The following is a 19,453-nucleotide window of genomic DNA, read 5'->3' on the forward strand; positions in this document are numbered from 1 at the left end:
TGTTTAGACCAGGGGGACTCGGCACCAAGCGTCATGTGAACCATGCAGCCAGATTCCATTCCCCAAAGCTCGGTCACTCGCTCACTCTCCTCGCTTCCTCCACTCGCGCCTAAGCCCCGCCCCTGCGAGGAGCCGAGGATTATTTGCGAGGACGAGTGGCCGACCAGCTGGAGGGGATCGGACTGCACTTGCTGCGCATCATTTCAAAGCGACGGCAAATTCCGCGATCACTTATGACGTCTCACACAGCTGGATCACTGGAACACAGCCAACACAGCCAACCGAGCCGATCATATAGCTTGTCATTGCCATGAAAATAATATGTATGCATAGAATAATATGCAGGTATAGAATAATACAGAATAGAATAGACAATTCATCATGTTATCTTTATAGTTAACATTTTGTGCAAAGCCATTTATTCCTGAAATAGTGAACGAAGCGCCAGGATGAGCAAACTTACATTTATGAATTAAATCCTGACCCGTCCCTCTTTTTGCTCTTACAGTCCCCAGACCCCCCACCCCCCGCAGCAGTCCCGCACGGCACTGCTGCTTATAACAGCCACCGTATATTACAGAGTATGTCTGACTCTGAATTACATCATTCATGCAGGGTGGCCATACGTCCTCTTTTACCCGGACATATACTCTTTTGGGGGGGCTGTCTGGGGGGGTTTTATAAAATCCTTCAAATGTCCGGGGTTGAGAGTTTGGGTGATATCCTCCCCACTTCTGGGAAGAAGAAAAAAACTCAGACGATTTTGTGATTTTGCTTGATATTGTTTGATAGCGAAATAAATCATGACTGATAGACATGAAAGAAGACCCTTCACAGCAAATAGATAATTTTAAAATTTAAGAATCGGTTCAGAGTACGGCTATAGTTAAATAGCGTAAAGTGTCCTCTTTTTGGGGAATTCAGAATATAGTCACCCTATATTCAGTCTATATATAAATACAATACATTATTTTAAACATAATCTTTGTCACAGTAATTTATAATAGTCCATGCACTGCATTGAGGCATGCACGGAGAGAAATGAACTATCAGCTTTTGAGACAGTATAAGTGTGCACAATATATTACAATGTATATAATTGTATTATACTTTATATCATACAAAGCAATAAAGCCAGTGGCTTGTTGCGTCTTTTCAGTTAATTTACACTGTGTGTGGGTGTGTGTGTGTGTGTGTGTGTGTGTGTGTGTGTGTGTGTGTGTGTGTGTGTGAGAGATGGGCAACGAGTGATCGGCGGGGGCGAGGGGGGGGCAGCCGGTGTTTTCGGGGCATGGTTTCGGGTTTCAAGCAGTGTTTGTGTGGCCACATGTGGAGGAGGACCATGTATACGTCACGGGAGAAGGGAAAAAACAAAAAAAACGTGTACACGTGATGCGGAAGTCTGCCGCGGAGGAGCTGACGAGAGTGGTCGAGCCTACACTTGATGTACACTCGCTAAATGCGGAAGTAGAGAGCCCCCTCGGCTCCTCCACTCGACCCCACTCGCCTCCTCCAAGAAGCAACTGAGTAATTGGAATTTAGCACATCCGGTTTGGAGTCGGAGTGACCGAGTGGGAGTGAGCGAGTGGCCGAGATTTTCGGGTTTGGAATCTGGCTGGCTGTGTGCTAAACATGTTCTGCAGGTTTTGGCTCTGCCATGTGCCCTTATTGAAATGAAGGGTCGCTATGCTGTGTCCCTTGACTCCCTCGTCCTGTGTGCACTAACAGTCACTCACTGCATGCACTGAATACCAGTGGTGGAAAAAGTACTAAAATGTTTTACTTAAACAAAAGTATAAATTCTGCGGTGTAAAAATACTCTATTACAAGTAAAAGTAAGGTATTCAAAATGTACTTGAGTAAAAGTAGAAAAGTATTGGTATCAAAATGTATTTAAAGTACCAAAAGTAAAAGTACTCATTATGCAGAAGGTCCCATTTCACAAGTTTTCAAACGTGTAAAATGTATACAAATTCTTTGAAAATAGCAGATCTACAAGCTCACAACGCATCGCAAATCTGCTATTTTCAAATTGCCAAAGTATATATACTGTATAAGTGGTTTTGTAATAATAATAATCAAAATCTACAAAGTAACTATAGTAAATAAAGTTATCAAATAATTGTAGTGGAGTAAAAGTACAATAATTGTCTATATGTAGTGGAGTAGAAGTAACTATAGGCTACTACTAAAATAAGTACTTTTATTTAAGTAAAACATTTGAGGATGGGACACACTGAAGGATGGGTAGAGTGTTGTTAATGTTGTTTTATGGTCATTTAATGAATTAATTAAGCAAAAAAAATCGCGCTCGCTCCGCGCGCCTACATGCCCGCGACGCAGTGGGTGGAAGGGGGGGGGGGGGGGGGGCGAGTGGTGGTCAAGTTCAGCCCCCATGGTCGCGCACAAAAGTCAGCGCCCCTGATATATGGTGTGTTGTGAAACAGACCTTGGTTCTTATCAATGAGCTGAATCGGTCTGTTTATCTGCTACACGCAGATGTGGGCGTGGTTTTGCTGTACTCTCCGTGCCAAAAAAGAACAGACCTACAAGCTGACAACGCGTCGCTTGGCGACGCGTTGTCAGCTTGTAGATCTGTTCTTTTTGGCACGCAGCAGACCCTCGCGCAAAGCTTACAGGCTCAATGTGTAGTTACACAAGATGTACTACTGCACACACACACACGCTGTTAAATAACAAAGGGTAAGTGGTGTTTTTGGGTGTTTCTGTTTGTGTGGAAATCAATGTAATGTTTTTCTTAAGTACAAGTGTGTTGTTTATCATGGTATAAACAGGACGGTTGATTTACAGATAGGCTATGAATGTAGGTTTGGACAGTGGACTTTATGAACCAAGAGGACGAGGTGAAAGCAAGTGTCAATGGATTCAGTTCAGTAGAAACGAAACTTTTGATTGATTGAATACTTTATTTAGAAGGTTGCAGAGAGAAAAAGCACATGGAACTTGGAAGTACAGTTTACAATACTACAAGGTCAAAATGGATCGCTCATGAAAGCCGCAATGGCTTGTTTCAAATGAGATCCTCACGTAAGAGCTGACTGACATATACAGTATAGCATAATAATACTGCAATATAGAAATACTCTGTTACAAGTAAAAGTCCAGAATTCAATATTTACTTGAGTAAAAGTACAACAATATTGGTATCGAAATGTACTTGAAGTACCAAAAGTAGAAAGTACTCAGTGGGAAATTAGAGCAATAAGTCTGTCTTAATAACAGAAGCAGATAGCCTAGTAAATTGATGTACTAATTCCAGTATTAAAGACTTATTTAGCCACTAGGCAATTTATATAATAGACATAGCAGCTGTAAAAGACTAAGTAGACATACAGTACTTACTACATCACTAATAAACTATTTGAACTGGTTTATACATCTGCTCTCTGTCACCTTGACAATGTACCAAAAGGAGAGGAACTGGCATTTGAAAATTTTGAGGCTCTTAATGCAAATGATCTATCAAGGTTTTAGTTAATGTGGTAATATGATAAGAAAACAGAAAGAAGTGTCAGCACAATGGTTTTTAAATTCACACTATCATCATCTCCATCACCACCAGCCTTCACATTATTCAGAAAAATGGAAGAGCTTTGTTCATTTTGCAAATTTGTGATCATATCAGCACTTCATGTGTTATATTTGATTTGTTTTGTTTTTTTGTACCACAAGGCCCAGGTTGAAACTTCGCACTTGTTTCCCAGTCTGCATGTATAGCCTGCTGCTATAATTGTTAATTGATGGTACAATATTTCACAGCTGTCCAGTCCAGTCTGTCTGGACTTTATGTATGTGTAATATCACTGGTGTGTAGTCTATCATCTGCTCTACCACACATCTATGGCATGATGACCACTAGGCCTGTCACGATTATTACATCATTATAATCGTCAGAATTGCTTCCACACATCTGCATATATGAATATGTTGAAAATGTGTGAAAATAGCCTAACAATGCGTCACAAAGTGTTGTGCGTGACCTTGTAGGAATGTAGGTCGTCTATTTCCACTATTTTTTAAAGTATAATATTTGGCATTGAGTTCCAATGCTCAATGCCAAAAAACACAATTATCTTGACAGCCCTAATGTATCTACTTGTAATCTACTTGTAGCACCGCACCGCAGGAGAGCCATGTCTCAGGGTGATATGAACACTCCCCTGCTGGCGGCCTCCGACTCTGACGTCTCAGAGCCCCCGCTAGGTTGCCCGGGAGACCCTGTGATTGGCATCCTCGGCTCGGGGGACTACGCTCGCTCCTTGGCCATCCGGCTGCTGGCCTCTGGTTTCAGGGTGGTGGTGGGGAGCCGGAATCCGAAGCGCATCGCCAAGGGCCTGTTTCCCGACGGGGCGGAGCTACGGTCGCAGAGCGAGGCCGTGGCCGCGGCGGACAGGCTGGTGTTCACCGCCCTCTACCCAGAGCACTACCACGGCCTGGTGGGGTTGAGGGATGCGTTGGCTGGGAAGGTACTGGTGGACGTGAGTAACGCCGTCAGCCTGAACAACGGCGGGCCGTCTAACGCGGAGAGGCTGGCCGAGCTGTTCCCCCAGAGCAAAGTGATGAAGGGCTTCAACGTCATCTCAGCATGGGCCCTGCAGACCGGCGCCAATGACGGGAGCAGGCAGGTGAGGTGGACCGCTGTTATGTGGTTGCAAAGCATACTGAAGCCTGATTCATACGTGGCTGTGCGCCGTGTCGTGCGTCACAAATGGCGATCTACAAGCTCACAACACCTGGACTTTAGTTGTGACGCTTGCTATTGTTGGTGTGTGACATGGCGCACAAAATCCACAAATAAGTATAAATCAGGCTTTAAAGGGCGTTACCACATCAATACATGTCATTGTCTATTCACAACTTCAGCCATATTATAGTACATAAACATAGACCATTTTCCCCACTAATGGCATTATATTTAGATTTTGTAGTTATTTACATTGTTTCCAAAGTCATAAACACATTACCGATCGTACCTGAATCATTGAGTAAATGTTGGCTAAACATGACTTGACTAAAATAACCACGCAATCAGGATATTTAATGTGTTGCATTAGCTCAACCAAGTTTCAAATCTCTACAAGTTGATTTTCAAAGCGTACGGAAATGAAACCAGTAGCTTCCTCAAAAATCAACCGAACCACGTGGGTTCTGGAAAATGGTCAGCACTAATGTCAAGTACATGTCAAGAGTCAATATAGTCAATATGTGTGTTAGACATTCAAGACCACCTGTATGGTCCTTTAAAGGTTATTGTTTGTCTAACTACTGGAAGGGCAGGTTTGGCATCACAGCTGAGTTGAATTCAGTTTTGCTTATCTTCATTTTTGACATTTTCATTCTTGTATCATTTAAGAGATGATGAGATGTGACTGTGCCTCTCCAGGTCTTGATCTGTGGCGACTGCTCTGACTCCAAAGCCAGGGTTCTCCAGCTCGCCCGCCGTATGGGCTTCAACCCTGTGGACCTGGGTGGTCTGGCTGCGTCCAAGGACATCGAGGAAGCTCCCCTTCATCTCTTCCCCTCCTGGGGAGGCCCCATCATCGCTACCCTCCTCCTCTTTCTCTTCTTTTATGGCTACAACTTCCTGAAGGGCGTGCTGATGCCTTACCTCGCTCATGGCCAGAACAACTTCTACAAGCTTCCACTGGAGACAGTGAATGAGGCACTGCCCTCGGTCGCCCTGGTGACACTGGCAATTGTGTATCTACCAGGTACTGCCCATAAAACTGTGCAAATAACACTATGCGCTTCTGGTTTAACCATGCTGGTTTGTTTGGGGGTGTATCAATCCATACCTCATCACGACTACACGCTGATGATTATGAAAGCATAATTGATTTAACACTTCCCGAATGGATGTGTTCTGCTGAAATGGCCTTGAAAAACACACTGCATAATGTACCTATCTGTTCACCCATTGTAAGTTACTAGACCATACCCGTGGGGGGATATGCGCACATGATCTGGCAACCCGGGAACCAGCTAACACAAAAACGCTAATAAACAGCTGAGATTTCGTGTAATCGGAAAACGGGCTTCGCTGTTAGGTGCACATGGTAATGGTCAATGGCTGTGTGCAAAATCAATTGCTCCTGCCACTGAGGAGAAACGGGCAGAACCAATTTTGGCCTCACCACTACACCACTACACCACGCACTACAGAGGGTTGTCAAATTATAGGAGGATGCTGTAATAGGTCATATTTCTTTCTACAGGTCTATTTGCTGCCATTCTCCAGCTGGGAAGGGGAACCAAGTATAAGCGATTTCCTAAGTGGCTAGACATGTGGCTGTGTGGCCGCAAGCAGCTAGGCTTGCTGAGCTTCCTGTGTGCTGGCCTCCATGCTGTCTACAGTATGTGTCTGACACTACGGAGAGCTGCTGGATACAGACTGCTCAATGCAGCCTACAGACAGGTGGGAGAGTGTGCGTTATGGGATTGAATGAGCGTGCTAGTTAGTGTGTGTGTGTGTGTGTGTGTGTGTGTGTGTGTGTGTGTGTGTGTGTGTGTGTGTGTGTGTGTGTGTGTGTGTGTGTGTGTGTGTGTGTGTGTGTGTGTGTGTGTGTGTGTGTGTGTGTGTGTGTGTGTGTGTGTGTGTCTGTGTCTGTGGGTTGGTGGGGGACAATTTCAACCTATGACATCAGGTTCTGTGTTTACATGGTAAACACATGATTTGGCGTAACCACCATGACACATATGTAGTTTCATGTAATAATGTATCAAATGTCATGAAGGTTGTTTTCAGTGCTGTCAGGTGGCAGGGATTTGTATCTGCATGTTCGTTCAAACAGTGCTTTCCCAGCATTATGTGTTTGGGACCTCTATCGATTGCACAATCTTATGGCATAGGGCCATGAGTTTTTCACAAGTTGATGCAGAAGCAAAATGCAGAGAATAAAGTGTGACTTTGACAGTGGTGGAAAGTAACTAAGTACATTTACTTAAGTACTGTACTTAAGTACAATGTTGAGGTATTTGTACTTTACTTGAGTATTTCCAATTTCCAATACTTTTACTTCTACTCCACTACATCTCAGAGGCAAATATTGTACTTTTACTCCACTACAATTATTTGAAAACTTTAGTTACTAGTTACTTTTCATATATAAATTATGATGTTATGAAACATACATGAACCACTTTAGCCCTATTTTATACCTAGGCTATTTGAAAATAGCCGATCTACAAGCTCTGCTATTTTCAAATATTTAGTACTTTTACTTTTGGTACTTTAAGTACATTTTGATGCCAATACTTTTGTACTTTTACTCAAGTAATTTTTGTATTCTGGACTTTTACTTGTAACAGAGTATTTTTATATTGCAGTATTGGTACTTTTACTTAACTCATATAGTGTCAATGACGTCTTTTGACGGCCGTTTTCAGTGTGCCATTAGTGCCAATGACGTCTTTTGACGTTTTTTTTTTTTTGGTTATTTTTTTTTCTTTTTAATCTCAAAGGAACTAGGAGAAAACGATTTTCAAAAAGTTAATGCTCCATCCACTTCAATGTTAAAATGTAAACGGAGAAATTTTTTTCTCCGTTTGATCCATAATGCCTTTGGCATATGGATCAACAAGCTTGAAATAGCCTGGCAGTGAATGAGTTAAGTAAAGAATTTGAGTACTTTTTCCACCACATTAGATGTTTGTGATGAGTTCTCATCTCTCTAATATCCTCTGCACCATGCTGGGCGGCTGTTCTTCTGGAACTTCTGGGAACTCTTTCTACTTTATTTCCTTCCCATACTGCATATTCATGAACCAGAACACAGCAAAGCAAAATGCATACAGATTCATACCCTTTTTGATTGATGGTGGAATTTGTGATGTACATTAGACATGGATCATTAGGAGGAAAGATTTATGTATGACTTTTGATGACATTAATTATTATTAATTATGATTAGCCACCCAATTTCCAATGTTTCTTACAATAGTAGAAGTGACTGTGTGTAGCAACGTACTTTGTGAAGATATAGAACATTTCACAGGCCCCGTTTAACCTTTGATTTATTATATTATATTGCCCTGGATGCCCTTAGGACTTTATCATTCAACTATGGAACTCAAAATGGGTCATTTTAATTATCCTGCTTCCGCATACTGTATGTCATGTTTTGTTATGAATAACAGAGCACAGCAATGTTTATTATTTAGATCCTACTTTGAAAATCTGCTCTAATATTTTATGTCCTTTGTGTCCTTTCACTTACAGGTGAAAGCTGATGTTGAGAACTCCTGGCAGGAGCAGCAGGTCTGGAGGTCAGACCTCTACCTGTCCTGTGGCATTCTGGGATTTGGAATTCTCACTTTGCTTGCCATCACCTCTCTACCCTCAGTGGGAAACGCCCTCAATTGGAGGGAGTTTACTTTTGTCCAGGTAAGTATTTCAGAGTTTTATCTATTTTGTTACAGCAATGTTCATGAAACAATATATAGTGTGAAACCTATTTAAGAATGCATTTGTAAAGGTAGGAATTGCCATAACAATTGGTGAGTAGTCTATTAAGTCAGCAAATACTGAACCAAAAGCCTTTCAGTAAAGCCTTTAGTAAGTTATGCAATATACAGTGTATTGTCTCCGCAAGAGAACTTTGAAGGCCATCCAGACATTAAAAAAATATTGTTGTGGGATTAACACATCAAATACAAAAATAATGTTACATCTCTGAACATTTATAGCCAATTCCTTTTCACTTTTGTAACCGTCTGTCTGTGAACAGTGAAGTAACTTGAGAACACCTGGGTGGATTTTCCATGAAACTTGGTGGTAATGATCAGTATGCTGTCCTGAAGAGATGGTCTGGGTGGAAGGGTCAAAGGTCAAGGTTAAAATTAAGAGCGGCTGGATTGGGCGCTTGGGTGGTGCAGGTGTGTAGTTCTTGCCCTCCACAGTGGAGATTATGGGTTAGCCATTAGCCATGTTTGCGTGAGGGAAACCAGACGGGGACGTCGGAGAGGACGATCTCTGTCGCTGCACATGTGACTTCTACACTGACCCAGGGCGCCTATTCAGTGGGGTGTGGAACTAATAGGATTCATATGTTCCTCCGCATGCGCTACGTCCTCCCGGTGAAACTCCTCACTGTCAGGTGCAAAGAAGCAGCCTTGATGTCACGTGTATCGGTGGAGACACGTGATTGTTTGTGCTCTCCCTAGAACTAACTGTAGGAGTTAGCAGTGACCAGGAACTCAATAATATACAGGAAATCCGGAATTGGCATAACGAATATATGGACCCTATCGGATCCATTTGGGTAAATCTTTATACTCTCAGAGTTAAATTAACACTGAGGATTTTACTGTCTGTGTATTATGCCTCATGACGAATTACGTACTAACAAACTTCTTTGCATATACACTTTCCCCTACTTTTTGTCTCACCAGTCAGGCCTGGGATACGGAGCCTTAACCTTCTCCGTCATGCACACTCTCTTCTTCGGCTGGGACTTTGCCTTTTTCTCCTGGTCCTACGCTTACTACTTACCGCCAGCCTATCTCCTGGCGCTCATCGTGCCCTGCGTGGTTCTGGTGGGCCGGCTTCTCCTGGTGCTGCCCTGCCTGGCGTTCAGACTGGCAAAGATCCGCAGGGGCTGGGAGAGCTCGCGGCACTGCCCACCAAAGACCTGCCAGACGGAGACAGACGACTTCAGTGAAGCGTGAGGAGCCAATGAGGATGAAGACCGAAGGTGGTAGGTTAGGGTAGGCTAAAGTTTGATGTTACTGGTATCCTAGTACCTTGACAATACCGTTGACCCGGGTTCCTGCCATTTACTCCGCTCTTGCTCTGGATAAGAGCGTCTGCTAAATGCCTACATTGTAATTGTCAAGTAGAGCCCTGTCATGGAATGTGCGAGTACTGGGGGACATGCCACCATGTAGGCAGAGTGAATGGCCTCATTTCTATGTGGGAGTGGAGGGTATTCATACAATGAAAAAGGAAAAGGTGAAAACATTCATATCATCACTCCACCATGGCAGGTATGATCATCATAACTCAAAACCCCTTTCCAAGCATGACAGGCCACTGTACTGTATTGATCCAATCATAAGAACGTGGCAGGGATTGTCCCTATGAATGTCAAATATTTAGTATTTTAAAGTGCCCTTTTAAGGGCTGTGTAGCTTACTAGAACAAATGGATGCTGTGTAAACAAACACGTGCCAGAAAACCTTCAACTAGCCCTGGAAGATATTTGAAAATCAAGTAGATCATTTTTGTGCTAGTTTACTCAACAATATTTGAATCATCCTCATGCAGTAATGATGGGTGGCATCTGGTGCTAAACTAAGAATTATTGTGTGTACTGAGTGACCTGAACAAAGTTTCCTACGCCTTTGAAATGGCTTTAAACTAGTGTATTAACCTGTGGAAGATTGCAGGTATTGTAAGTACACAATAATACTCGGCCAGCCCAGTACTGAACATTTCCTTTATGTATAACATAATGTACTTACAAAGGTGTAGGTGAACAGTATTGTTGTACAATACTGGTGCTTCTACACAAATTAATTTACAGGCCAATGCACTATGGCCACTGTCAAGTGTTACCAGGAAGTAAAATCAGGGTAAATAATTTCGTATACATACCATTGTAATGTTTGAAGAAACACAGTTCCGTATCTAATTGCAACAACTACCTCCTGCTATGACAATACTGCATCCAAGTGTTCACATTTTTAGGCTTTTTTTTTAACCATTTAAGACCTATACACTTTGTTGTAGGACATATAGCGAAAATAAGAGATATACAACCTCACAAATGGTGCGACATATTGTGAGCTTGTAGATACCGTGTGCTAAACAAGTCTAATTAAAAGAAATTGGGGATTTGTTTTTTAAATGTTCACCTATAATGACATGGACAAAACTGAGACGCCAGGTTGAGAGTGGTTAATAGTTTTATTCCTTACAGGATGTTGTCTTACACTAAAGTTCAGTGCAGCCAATCTGCTCAGATCGCCCCAAAAGTGCCATTGAGTGTGCTACAAACCACAGAAACGAATGCATATTTTCTGAACATTTTAGCCTATGACATGCACAAAATAGGGACACCAAGTTGAAAGTGGAACAAAAGAAGAACCTATTATAATGAAAATGGGCACATAGGAATAACGAGTAATATAAGGTAAGGGTCTTCTTGGGTGGACTTGTTAAAATGCAATACGTAAAAAAAACAAAAACTTTCAGTCGTTTTTATTATAGTTATGTGAAATGTATACTTTGATGTTTTAGTAATTTACAGAAATAAGTAGTATGCACAGTGCCTTCATTTTCATTCAGTGCTATGATACTTTGCATTTTCATAGAGGACAAAGAGCTGCATTTGAAGTTAGCAGTGAGTCTCATAACATAACAATGTAAAACAGTATGGGGTAAAACCACAACATTACCATTCCTCAATATTTTTCTTTCAGCCAAAGCAACTAGACTACACACAGAAAAGTCCAGTGTTAATTTCACTGTGCAGATGTTTTACAGAGCACACGTTTTTGCAGTGATCATGAAGGACCAATATTAGAATTTTCCTTTGCAGAACACTGGTGGCTTCCGCCAGTTGGAGGCATCAATCACATGTTAACAGTGTCTCTAAAACAGGGTAAAGCTTAATTTATACTCCGTCACACGATTGTGTCGCTTGCAGTGTAATCTGTTCGTTTAGCCAAGTGACACACAATGCAGTTTAAACTGAGATTTACCCACCCATGTCCTCTCTGTCTTGATCTTGATGTACCCGTTTCTCTATTTTGATCCATCTTCATAGAATAAATAAATACATGTCATTCATCCACAACCTGGTTGAATGAGATGAGTGATCATACAGAACTTAACAATGTGAAATAACAAATTCCCTTTGTAAAAAAAAGTCAATATATGTTTAATGTAAGCATTTATTTCTCAAATCAAAGGCATTGACAATAATCACAAATACTAAATCATAAATCTGTTAAACAAATGAACAAATAAAAAAAAACTATGAACACTTTTTATTTTTGTTTCTCCAATGTGGCATGCTTGAGGTTTTCCCCTGTGTCCTTTGAGAACCTTCTTAATGTGTAATGCTGTGGTCACCAAAATGTTTTTTGGGGATTTGCTTTATAAAGACCATAATCTTCTTTGCTGAAGAAGGCTAGCTCTGTTTCACTTGCTGTAAGAAAACCAAACACAAAAACAGTACAGTTAAAAATTAGGCTGAAATCTCAGCTTCAGTGATTGTGTTTAACTGCAAGGTAAACTCAGGTGTTTCCAATATAAGTCAAAGCACATTGTATTCATTGAAAAGCTCTGTTTTATGCTATACAAAGAGTATACATTTTCTGCAAGTATAAATTAGGCTGTTGAAATACAGATGTGACAGAATTGTATTCTATAGATGATACCTTACGTTAAAGTAAATTCATGTTTCAATTGTACCGTTTTCTTTTCCTAAATTTGGATGTAAGCACACTTTGTGTTGGTGAGCTGCAGACCATGGCTCTGTGGGCCCATAAACTATAGGGGAACTAAGTATAGTTGTGCACTCCAACGTCAATGCAGAATACTACTGCCAACTAAGTCGTAAATATTTTTGCATTGAGGCTGGAGTGTGTGACTATTTCATTTCATTCCTCCAATTATACTGTCAACAAAGTTAACTAATACACTTTAAATCTTTTTACTGACACAGACACTGAATCCTGCTATTTTCTCACTGTCTCTCTGACTAAAAAAGGCTAAGGTTATGTCAAAAAGTATTGCCCGGCATTTGTCATTGCTAGGAATGTAACAAAGTTCACGATTGTATTGGGTCATGGTTCAATATATTCTAGGTACAGTAAAGAAGAAAATTTAATTTAGTAAAAAAGAAGTAATGGTGCATATTGGCCCATGATAAAAGCATAAAGGCAACATAGAAGAGAGCATAACTAACATAATTGCAATTTCAATGATCAAATACAAAATTACAAATGCAGTTAATTGCTTGAGCACAATCCAATTCTGCACCGAGAGGCTGCCTTCATGAATTAAATAATAATTCACAAAATAAAGCCACATCTTAATCAGTAATTTTGCCATCATCTACCTAGATGTGTCCATGGTGCCACTGAGGTACCATGGTGTTGGGATTTTCTGCACAGTGGCATGATTGGTGCTTTAGTTTATTACATTTTGACATTAGTGGTGAGAATAATAGCCTAGATTAGAACACGTTTGCGGTCAGTCAAGTATTTTCCCCCTCATTGATCGTGGGAAAAAATGGAGATCCCGCACACCGTCTTCACCTACAGCAAAAAAGTATTTCATTAGGCTACAACGTTTCGGTCCAACAGACCTTCATTAACTGACCTGATGAAGGTCAGTTGTAACGAAACGTTGTAGCCTAATAAAATACTTTTTTGCAGTAAGTTCCTGTCTCATGCACTGGTTGCCTGCTCCTAGGCACCTGTCCCAGCAGGTGAGTGGTTAAGTGTGTGCCCTCATTGATCCTGAAAGAACAATACTGGCAAATGCAGAAGTAAGTTCTTCTCCACCACTCGCCATTATCGCATGACTCTCTCCCATTTAGACCTGAGGCCGATTTTAAAAACGCCATCTAAATCCTAAAGTTTTCTGAATGTTTCATGTTGCTATAGCAACATCTACAATAACATAGATGCTTTCCCGGTTTTAAAAGGTATAACAGCGTATAGGCTTTCCAGGTTTTAATGGGTTAATGAGTTGCTCTGGATGAAGAGCGTCTGCTAAATGCCTAAATTGTAAACCACTTAAATTGCAGACAAAGGTAGTTGTAGATGTGGACCAAACTGAGAGGGCTGTACCGAGCGCTTTACAGTTTTCATCCAACATTAGGCTAGGCTGCATCCACCAGAGCATCTTTATTTGTAGCAGTTGTGTGCATTTAAATGAGGTAAGCTCGTACCAACACCAGCAGCTCTGAGGGTCAGACCTTCTTGCAGAATAAGCTGGTCATCATCTTCCAAGCTCATCACTAGCTCGTTCGTCTGCACACAGAACAGAAATATAGTTCCACGTGAATGTTACAGCGCAGTTCAGTTTTCAAGGGCATCATCTCAGCTGCCTTGTTCCTACTGTAGTTAGATATTTCAAGTAAGACTATTTTTTTAATGCAGTCAAATGTATTAATTACTTTACCAACAGAAACTGTATGAAAGTGTATTGAGACTGATAACTACACCACAGTCCTCTGTTCCATTAAGATTAATTTAACAATTTAGGCATCTGAATCTTTTTAAACTGTTGCCTTCAAAGACACACACACGTTTTCCTGTATCCCTGATCTGACAGCGTACAATACCTTGGCTCCATGTGCCTGGTGGATAATCTTCATAGTGTCTGAAAAAGAAAGAAATCAGACGAACAACTGAATCATGAAAGGCGAGGGGGAGCCCATACATCTATTTCAAGGAATAAGTTCTCTGCAGCTCTACCTTGTTCTAACAAGTAACGAACGCTACTGCATCACTGATATTTTACTGTAACAACAACATCACGTCACGTGTTACAATTTAGATTGTTGACTGAAAGTCAACAATCTAAATCTCTCTTTCAGTCATTTTCTTTATTTTTTTAAAACAGACCTTTAAATGAAATATAATTTCAGTACAACTGTCCAATTCTGGCCAAGGACCCCCCAGCTGAGAGGTCTAATGTGTGTAGATCGACTTAATACAGACATCTAAATCTGTTGCAGCACAGTGGGAATATAACTGTAGAAAGGACAAATCAGTGATCAAATAGCAATACGATAAAAAACAGAATGTACTTTTAAAAAGATCAGGTTTTGCTATGAACCTCCAAGAGGAACATTCTGGTGTCTTATAGAGAGCCACTGTTTGAATTCAAACACACAACTGGACTTGTTGCAGATGGCAGATCTCTGTCAAACCAGCAGGTAGGTCATTTAAAGAAAAACAAATTACAAAATGGCTTCAATATTTCAGACAATAAAAACGTACCGTAACCAAATTTCTTGAAAGGCGGTGGAAGTCCTGCCCTGGTAGAAACATCTGGAAGAATGCAAATAAATTATTCTCGATTTGCTACAACCTGTGGTGGAAGAAGTACTCAAAATCTTTACTCAAGTAAAAGTAGCAATACCACAATGTAGAAATATGTGCTGCTGGGTAGCTTAACCTATAATCTCCAAAATAATAATGCTGACATATAACTGTAGTGGAGTAAATTTCTCGACTACATATTAGCAAAAAAAATCTTTTAAAAGTACAATATTTGCCTCCGAGATGTAGTCAATGAATTGGGCTTATAAGTGCTTAATTCATAATATATTTTGGGTCCCAACAAGTGTCCCTTCTTAGAAATGTAGTGGAGTCAAAAGTACAATCTTTCTATTGTATTCTGTTTGTACTGTACAGCACTCAATTAATACTGTCCACCACTGCTTGTTCTGTGCTTTTAGCAGTGGTGGAAAGTAACTCAATACATTTACTCAAGTACTGTACTTAAGTACAATTTTGAAGTATTTTTTACTTTACTGGAGGATTTCCCAGTTTTCAGTACTTTTATTTACTTCTACTACACTACATCTCATAGGCAAATATTGTACTTTTACTCTACTACAATTATTTGAAAACGTTAGTAAATAGTAACTTTGCACATCATTTGTGCATCATATTATAAAACATACACTGACCATTTTAGCCCTATTTTGATTGATTGATTGATTAATCAAAATATTGTGAGCTTGGAGATCTGCTATTTTCTAAACATTTTAGTACTTTTACTTTTGATACTTTGATGCCAATACCTTTGTACTTTTATTCAAGTAACATTTTGAACACAGGCCTTTTACTTGTAAACAGAGTAGTTTTATATTGTGGTATTGCTCCTTTAACTTAAGTACTTTTCTCCACCAGTACTTTTCTGCTTTTAGACAAGCAACACAGTAGCTCCAATCGGAACCTCTCCCTCCGCTATAGCTCCGAGATGAGGTTCGACGTTTGTCGGTGCCGTTTGACCGGGACATTTTCAAATATTTTCCACTTTACATGATTCTTACCCCTTTCCACACATCGTATCCAAAAAGTAAAGGTTTTCTGCACTGCTCACAGATGTTTTAACTTCTAGCGCCGAAGGAAAATCTAACTCACGGGTTGGAACAAGTGTTTAAATCGCTTAAAATGTTAGTCAACCCCCGTCCGCATGCGCAGTACTGCTCCCGTAAGATTGCATTGGGAAACATGGCCACAGGCTAACATTTTAAGCGATTTAAACGCTTATTTCAACCCGTCAGTTAGATTTTACTTTGGCGCTAGAAGTTAAAACATCTGAGAGCAGTGCAGAATACCTTTACTTTTTGGATACGATGTGTGGAAAAGGGTAAGAATCATGTAAAGTGGGAAATATTCCAAAATGTCCTGCTCAAACGGCACCTACAAACGTGGGACCTCATCTCGGAGCGGTAGCGGAGGGAGAGGTTTGATTGATTGATGTACTTTTATTTAGTAAGACATGAGAACATCAGTACATGGAAGTACAAATTCACAATACAAGGTCTACTAAACTGGAAGACTCATTAAGCACTTAGCTTGTTTAAGATGAGAACCCCATGCACACAAATCATGATGACATATAAGAGACAGACAGATATACACACTACTATACAGAATGTCATACAATCAGCTTACAGGTTACTGGTATGAAGAGTGAAAAAAATATATACAAAAGAAGAAAATGAAAGAGGGGGGGGGGGGTAGGTTAAGACTTAGACAGGGGCCATTTTCGAATTGCAGCCTCCTGAAGGTGTATCTTTAGGGCAGTTTTGAAAGTGAGTAGGGTTTTACACTCCTTTACTCCTTTTGGTGGGGCATTCCACATTTTTGATGAATAGCATGAGAACGAGTTCATTCCCTTAGTTGAGCCAAATCTGGGTTGAACATGATTTGTGGAGCTGCCTCTGGTGTTACGATCATGGACTTCATTAACATTTTGGAAGTATTTTGACAAATACAGGGGGATCCCAATGTTGTGGTGTATCTTGAAGACCAGGCCCATAGCAAGTAGCTGTACTACTCTGTCCTCAACCCTAAGCCATCCAATCCTAGCAAAATGAGCAGGGGTTAAATGGGTTTGGTGATTGAGGCCAAGAAGTAGCCTTACAAGTTTGTTTTGGGATGTTTGGAGCCTTGTTTTTAAGGCCTTGGAGGTGTTGTGATACCATGAAGTGCATGCATAATCATAATGACCTTGAATGAGGGTTCCAAACGGGGCTAGTAACACAGTATAGCCTACACTCATATCATACCTCTATGGCTACACTACAGTAATCTGTAGCCTACTCACCTTCCTTCACCAGCTGGATGAACTCCTCCACTGTCTGGTCTAGATTCACATCACGGAACACAACTGGTTTGAAGTTTCTGTGCTCGAAAGACCTGACCAGACGCACAGTGACGATAACTTCACCAGCCATGGCCTTTAAACGTGGCAAACCACACTCTGAGTATAAAACCGAACGACAGTTATAACGCACCCCTGATTAGAAACTTCTCGCATCTTGTGGAACTGTTTACAAACACTTCCGGGGTTTTAATCAGACGCGAGCAATCAATAGCACAATTTCCCCCCAGACCCGATGTGTCAATGGTCGAGCACATCGATGATTAATTCTCTTCAAGAGACCGGACTACAGTTATGCACACACAGAGCCTAGAAAGGATTTATTAGCCTTAATAAGGCATTGTTCCCACTTAAGACCAGGTAGATGCAAAAATGCTAGTTTAAAAAGTTAATAACTTCATAGTTAACAGCTAATAAATGCATAATAAACTGTTAATAATACGTTTCTTATAAGCTCCTATAAATGTCTTATAATCTAACAACAATAAACATGTTTGCAATGACATTATAAAGACTTAGCCTTATTAACACATAAGGTTAATTACTGTACTTAAAAGTTCCTTATTAACAACCTGTATAATGCTTATTATGGTCTTAATTATAACAATACATGTGTTTACAATGCTATTTTAACACTTATAGCCTTATTAACACATACCAAGGTTATTAGGGGTCTAATAATATGACACTAAGGGTGCGTTCGGATATTGCGCACCGGAGCGCACTCGCCTATTAGTTTGTATTGGCCAGTGCGCTCAGTGCTGTATTTCCGAACGCACCCTAAGTGTATTAACAATACTATTATAAAAATCACACCCTGTGTGAAGTGGGCGGTGTCTTGCTAGCTAATCACAATACTGAATGGAGTCAACCAATCATGTACAAAAAATAAATACATTTATTGAAACACTCTTTATGATGGAAGAAACCATAACTTTAAAAAAAAAAAATATGTTTTTTTTAAAGTTATGGTTTCTTATATAGGGCTATGCACATGTGTCATGTGACACTGGCCAATCACAGTCCTGAATAGACTGTGATTGGCCAATCACGGTGCAGGGTTAGGCGGGGTACATTTTTGGCCAATCACAGCGCAGGATTTGTTGTACAAATATCCAAACCTCACTTATAGGGGCGGTTTCACCGCCCAAAAAAGACTAGTGGTTTGGGCCGTTGTGCGGCCCTCACACCTACGTCGCACTGCCGATCCAACCAATATGTCTGAGTCATAGTGTCGGTGTCGGGGGCTTTGTCAGAGTACCCGTTGTACCCATCTGTCTGTGTCTCTTTCGTGCCCATATATGGAGATATCTGTAGCTGTCAGTCCTTGTCCCTTTTATGCCCGTTTATGGAGATCCATGATGTCATCAGTAAATGCCCATATATGGGCATGCCCCTTTTGTGCCCATATGGAGCTGACTCGTGGTTTGTTTATGGTTATGTTGTCATAGTGACGTGGCCGTGGTTTGTTTATGGCTGAGTCAGAATGACGTCAGTGGTTCGCCCACCGGCCCTCCCTCCCATTAGCCAATTTGAATATAGATATTATAGTACATTTTTACCACATGCCGCTACTTAGATAGCGAAGCGGCACAATCGTGACGCGTTTGTGTGTACAGCTGGTGTGGGAAAGTGTGTCTGCTGATTCGGCTCCCCCTCTCTCTCACATGCTGCAAAAGAGTGTAATTTTTCTTTCATTATTTCTTTATTCATTCCTTTTCTTTTTGAGCGGTGTAACCGCTCCTATAAGAGGGTTTAGGACCCATCCGTGGCGAAAGTTTTTCTTTCCGTCGTGAAAATTTGTCTTTCGCTGTGACGCCATGCTGTGGAAAACACGCCCATGGGCTAAGCTCTGCAGGACGTGACGTGATTGGCTAGCGACTCATCATCCAACTCTACGCTTTGGAAATCCACGTAGTACCGTAAAATACCCCCGATGCCTCCAAAGCCCCCCTAAAAAAGAAAATCAACTAAACGCTATCGGTGAAGTCTGCTTTTACAGAGAGAATACGCAGATCAGTTATCGACGTGTTAGAAAACGGACACTATTGTAATAATATATGAATTTTA

At 40.8% G+C, this 19,453-nt stretch overlaps 2 protein-coding genes across 2 annotated transcripts; one reads left to right on the forward strand and one right to left on the reverse strand.

The window, feature by feature from the left end:
- The first annotated feature begins 2,662 nt into the window (after positions 1–2,662).
- On the forward strand, positions 2,663–11,208 carry steap3 (STEAP family member 3, metalloreductase). The gene is made up of 6 exons (XM_080412376.1): positions 2,663–2,703; positions 4,135–4,646; positions 5,405–5,732; positions 6,237–6,436; positions 8,240–8,404; positions 9,412–11,208. The coding sequence occupies exons 2-6, from the start codon at positions 4,155–4,157 to the stop codon at positions 9,685–9,687; spliced, it is 1,461 nt and encodes a 486-aa protein (XP_080268502.1). The 5' UTR covers positions 2,663–2,703; positions 4,135–4,154; the 3' UTR covers positions 9,688–11,208.
- Positions 11,209–11,898: 690 nt separating this feature from the next.
- Positions 11,899–17,553, reverse strand: cUnh2orf76 (chromosome Un C2orf76 homolog). The gene is made up of 5 exons (XM_080412377.1): positions 17,327–17,553; positions 14,983–15,033; positions 14,322–14,359; positions 13,926–14,007; positions 11,899–12,173 (listed from the first exon to the last, which is right to left on the reverse strand). Exons 1-5 carry the CDS (start codon positions 17,454–17,456, stop codon positions 12,094–12,096), a joined length of 381 nt encoding a protein of 126 aa, XP_080268503.1. The 5' UTR covers positions 17,457–17,553; the 3' UTR covers positions 11,899–12,093.
- Positions 17,554–19,453: the final 1,900 nt, after the last annotated feature.

This window comes from Gymnoscopelus braueri (assembly GCF_963280865.1).
Source record: "Gymnoscopelus braueri genome assembly, chromosome: 18".
NCBI lineage: Eukaryota > Metazoa > Chordata > Actinopteri > Myctophiformes > Myctophidae > Gymnoscopelus > Gymnoscopelus braueri.